Source organism: Lipotes vexillifer, unplaced genomic scaffold (assembly GCF_000442215.2).
Source record: "Lipotes vexillifer unplaced genomic scaffold, Lipotes_vexillifer_v1.1 scaffold1106, whole genome shotgun sequence".
Lineage (NCBI taxonomy): Eukaryota > Metazoa > Chordata > Mammalia > Artiodactyla > Lipotidae > Lipotes > Lipotes vexillifer.
In genome coordinates this window covers 538,382-543,441 of record NW_006776601.1, presented here as the reverse complement: position 1 = coordinate 543,441, position 5,060 = coordinate 538,382, and the positions used below count along the sequence as shown (strand labels likewise).

At 44.9% G+C, this 5,060-nt stretch overlaps 1 protein-coding gene across 2 annotated transcripts in view; it reads right to left on the bottom strand.

The window, feature by feature from the left end:
* Window positions 1–772, bottom strand: part of HCLS1 (hematopoietic cell-specific Lyn substrate 1) — a 23,666-nt gene extending 22,894 nt beyond the window's left edge. The window contains exons 1-2 of one of the 2 annotated variants that reach the window (XM_007450505.1): window positions 687–772; window positions 55–128 (exon numbers count right to left, since the gene is read on the bottom strand). In XM_007450505.1, the coding sequence (XP_007450567.1) occupies window positions 55–128; window positions 687–770 (158 nt within the window). In that variant the 5' untranslated portion in view covers window positions 771–772. The remainder of the gene's footprint in view (window positions 1–54; window positions 129–686) is intronic. The other variant, XM_007450504.1, reaches the window with a different exon arrangement.
* Window positions 773–5,060: the final 4,288 nt, after the last annotated feature.

Genomic DNA, 5,060 nt, shown 5'->3' with positions numbered 1-5,060 from the left:
TCCTTGGGTTCTTCCCATTCCTCTTTCCCTCCTCCCAGTCCTTTTGGTACCTACTTGATGTGCTCTGTGCGTCCAGACCCCTCGATGGTCTTTGCTCCCCACCGTTGTTCCTTCTCAGAGATGTCATTCTACAAAAGACAACACTCAGCAATAAGTGATGGCAAGAAATGTGCCAGGCTGAGAGAGGCCACACAGCTGACACACATGCCCCCCACGTCCACTGCATCAGCTGCTTCCGGCACTCAGGGACTTTACTCAGACTCCTCTCTGTGCTTATCCCACCCATGCCCCCATGTTAAAATTAAGCTGGTGAGCTCTGAAACCTCCCTTTCTACTCTGCATCCCTCAAACTTTCTTCTTTAGGTCTCCTACAACTTCCGAATTCCCCCAAATTATACATGTCCAGCTCAAATCCTGGCTCACAGGCCAAAGGACACCCAGTTAACCTGTTCCCTCAGCATAGCCTGCCATAGCCTGTCAATCACAATGTCAAACTCCTCCGCACCTGTCTCCTTCCATCCTCAGCACAGGCTGTCATGCAGGCCCCACTCATGACAGCAAACTGTCCTGCCAGGCAGTCCCACCATGAGAGCTATCCCAGTCCCAGACTTTTTCTAAGCCCCCTCGAGGGTTACAGAGTGGCCTACTGCCCTTCATTGTCCAAGGAAAGCTATTTCCACACTCACCACAAAGTCAGGGTCTGTGTCCCAATCATCACCCTGGGTCTCCACGGAAACAGATACATCATGACCTACTACAGACTTCCACATCTGAGGGTGACAGAAAATGGGAATGATTAGGTGAAAAAATCAAGAAGAGGGAAAACAAGAACGCTGAAGTCAATGATATAGCAGCCAAAGTTTCATGCTATTTTTTTCTTAGAAGAAAAGAGAATCTGAGGCAAAGCAGATGGAAGTTTTAGGAAAGCACTTTTTCTCAGTTAGAGGAAAGGGGATGTGGATTTATTTAAGACAAACTAATGTGGCCTGGGCTCATTAGTCTGGACAGAAGTCATCATGAGTGTACGTAATACTAAATAACCTGGGTGTCAAAATGGCTGAGATCCTTCACTTGTGTCAAGAGGCCAGCCAGCTAATGGCTTGAAGAGGTAATCAATGAGGATTGCTAGAACATCCCTGGAATTACAGCATCATTTCACTCAGGTATGTACATATAACTTCTTTCATAGTTCTTGATATATATATATTTGTCCAGCTCTTGATAATGTGAACATCTACACTCCTCTCTACAACCCGCTAAATGCCACTGAGAATTTTTCCAACCTCCACTCTGAGACTGGCCACTGCACAGCTGTGTGTCAGTAGGGGCACTCAGCTGAAATTTCTCGACTGAACAATGCATGAGGAAGCATTATTTGCTGAGAATAATTCAATTATTGTTCAATTTTTAAAAACAGTTTAATTATACTTTGAAAGTAGATAACTGGTTCAAAAAAGAGCATGTAATAAGTCCCTTGTTTTGAACATTAAGAATTATTTGACTTTTATTAACTAAATAAATGTTAAAGAAATATTTAGAGAACACCGCTTTGAGGGGGTGTCAAATTGTTATTCCACTAGGGCATCCCCAGTGTTTCTGCTGGCCCTGCCAGTCCTGCATGAGGAGCTGCACAGGTGCTCTGCATCTGTGGGATCCTGGATCTTGGTGTGGAGAGGAAACAACAGACAATGCCCATCTGTTCTGGTGCTGAGATTTCTTAACCCTGGTACCACGTGCTGGCTGGCAACTCCCTTCCCACCCTTCCCTGCTCAGACTCCTTCCCCATACTCTTTACTGTCTTTTAAATGAGCTCATCTTAAAACCACTCCTAAGACCCTCCAGTCTCTCCAGAGAGGTGCTCAGACTCTCCAATTCTCCTTTCCACTGGAAAACTCCATCCTTCTCCAGCTCTTTGAAAAATCCCTTGGAAACCAGTCCAAGGGAAATCTGGGGGTAGATTGGTTAACAAGATGCAAAGAGGACACTGGGGAAGTATGGACCGAGCCAGCTGGACTGTGGGATGAGTCACTGCCAAGAGCAGTTCTGCCTTCCCCTGTGGGGCAACAGTAATGCACTGGGGGGGGGGGCACGTTGATAAGACCTATGGTCCTGGCTCCTGGGCTGCTCTGCAACAAAAGGAGTTCACACAGAAAACTGGAAAAGAGAAGTTTCTGAAATATTCGCGAGCAATAAGGAAGCAGTGAGGACCGATAGTCCTGCCCTCTTTCTTGCTGTTCCTCCCAGGTCTCAGCTTGACTCTCCCATAAGCCTGCCATCCTCATGTATTTTTGAAACAGAGGGAAGGGTTTCTGACCCAGAGACAATTTAGTATGCTTGAGTTACTGGCTGGAAATAGGGAAGCCAAGAGGCACTATCTAGAGGTGGGAGACCAGAGAATAAGTCGGTGAGGCCTGGTGGCCAGGATATCAGGCACAATCGAGGGCCTCTTCTTGAGGCTGCCTGAGTAAAGTACACGGACAGAGAGTCAGATCATCCAGCTCTGTGGGAATATGGGTTAGGGAGTCAAAGTAGAGAGGGTATGTACTTATTTGCCAGGTACCAGGTTAGGCAATTTACAAATATTAACTTAAATAATTTGGTAAATCACTGAACTTCTCTGATACTATTTTTCCCAAGGGAAAATAAATGGAGAGGTTAACCTCGCTAATTCATCAAGTCCCCTCCATTTCTGACATTCTGGGATCCTGTGACCCTACAATCAGAGAAACTAGCCCTAATCGAACCGTCACACCTTCATCTGGCACTTGGTTCTCAGCACCGGTGTACATTAGCTACCACTACTTCCTGATCTGTTGCAATGTCTCCTGTGGGGTTTGTCTCTCTGCTAGACCATAAGCTCTCCAGGGGCAGCGACTGTCTCATCTCCAGTGGTCCTCCTCCCAGCTCAGTGCCTAGGACCATCGGGCCTTAGAGAGGATTGTAGATTGTCGGCAGAAACCAGGGGTCCTGGATGGCTGCTGGATTGCGTTCCCTGGACTCCAGCGTCTCCCTTCTGCTTCCATCCCCAGATTCTTGTTATCCACAAGACCTCACACCCAGGCCGGCCTTCTGGCCATGAAAGGTTAGCAGCTTACTAGCAGGGACTTCACGGCTCAGCAAGGATGAAAAGCCAGGCAGAGTCCTCTCACTTCAACTCTTGTCCTATGCTCCCCAACTTTCCCACTGCCCGAAGTACCCACCTTTAACCGCACAAGCGTTTGCTCTAGGCTCTCGGCTCAAGTAGACACTCAGCTCCTCTCTAGCTGCTGCCACTTCAGAGCAAGAAACTCTGAGCTGCTGCTTCAGTTCCGTATTCAGGTTTTCTGTCATTTCCTGCTACCCTGTCTTCACAGCTACTTCCTGAAGTTTGAGTCAGTTCCTTCTGCTGAGGCATTGAAATAAATAAGGATTAAATGCTCTGTGCTTACTCTTTTGCAAGGCTTTGAGGGTTCCAGAGGTCATAAAAAAGTGCTGCTCTTACTCTCAGAGTCTATAATCTGGTCAGGGGAGCAAAACATTCAACTAGAAAGCACACAGAAGAATGCTGTACAACACTATTTGTGTCCTAAATAGGTGGGCAATTGTATCTGTTTATATTGAAGAAATTTAGAGAATTTGGTATGGGCTGAAGGAATCAAGAAAGGTTTAATGGAAAAAAATGATTTTTATGTGATTTTGAAAGATAAGATTTAAAAAGAAAGTCACTTCCACATTACGCACAGTACTAAAAACTGGGGTTTGCATACAGTAGATGTTCAAATAAACATTGATCAATCAAATGATGGAAGGGCATAACTCATAGGGGAAAGGCAAGACATGGTGGGAGGAAAGTTCAGAGACTGTTTAGGGGGCAGTGAGGAATGTGAGCTAATTCAGAAAGATTTGGTCCCAGGTAGTAGGAAGAAGTCTGAAAAAACTAAGTGGTACCAGATGATGGAAGGTCTTTGTGGTATTCTGTATTACTCTTCTGTAAGATTTGCTGCCCCTCCCTTCCCTCTTGAAGTCAGACTTGCTCAGGTGACTTTGTTTTGACCAGTGAAATGTAAGAAGTGAAACATCAAGTGAGACTTGAAGTGAGACTTCAAGACCAGCTCAAGCTTTGCTATGCTCCTGTGTCCACTGCTTACCAAGTGTGAATGAAAAAAATGTTGCCTATCATTATCAGTAAATAAAGGATGCTGCAGCTATCAAGCCACGAGTGATGCCTGAGGGGAGTCAGGATGGGAAAGAACAGGACACTGGCCCTAGATAGCTAAGGTGCATATCAATGAGCCCAGACTCTTATCTCCTCCCATACACAGAAAATTAACTTGAGATATCTGTTTTTCTTTCATTAACAGTAATCTTTTGAAGTTCCGACTATCTGGTCTTTGCAAAAACTCCTATATATCCTGGCTCCTCCCTTACCTCTTCAGAGCAGTCCCTCAGAGCATCTGAGAGGCTGCATCCCGGGTTTAAGTCCTCAGTTTTGTCTGCCAAATAAAACATAATTCTTAACTTTTAGGTTGTGCATTTTTTTCGCAGTAGACACAAGGCAACCTGCAACTCTCCAGAGTGGCTCCTATGGCAGCCTAGGTCCCTGAGTGAGAGGGTCCCCAACGAGGAATGACAATACAAGTAGAGCTCCATCCATTGTGTGAGGGACTTGGAGTCTTTAACTAAGAAATAATCCTAAAAACTAATTACTGTTTTAGCTACTGAGAATTTGGGGGTGTTTGTTACTGTATCTGACCAAGCCTCTCCTAATCTTGATTGACATGGAGTCCTAACCTGATTTGCTCAGTTGTGGGCTCCCCAATGGATTCAAACAGATAATGGATGAAATGTGTCCAAGATACAGAGGAGGGGATTTCTGCATTAGGAACGTAAGACTTTAGTCACTTCCAAATCTAAGGATTCTACACCTAGCATGGAGATCAACTGATTATTTCTCCTACTTCATAACCTATTTATTATGGCAGCACCAAAATTATTTTAAGGAAGAGTAAATTTGTAGAAGGAAAAAAAAATCTTTTAGAACATTTTAAGTCCTAATTTTGGGTCAAAAATAGAAATGATCA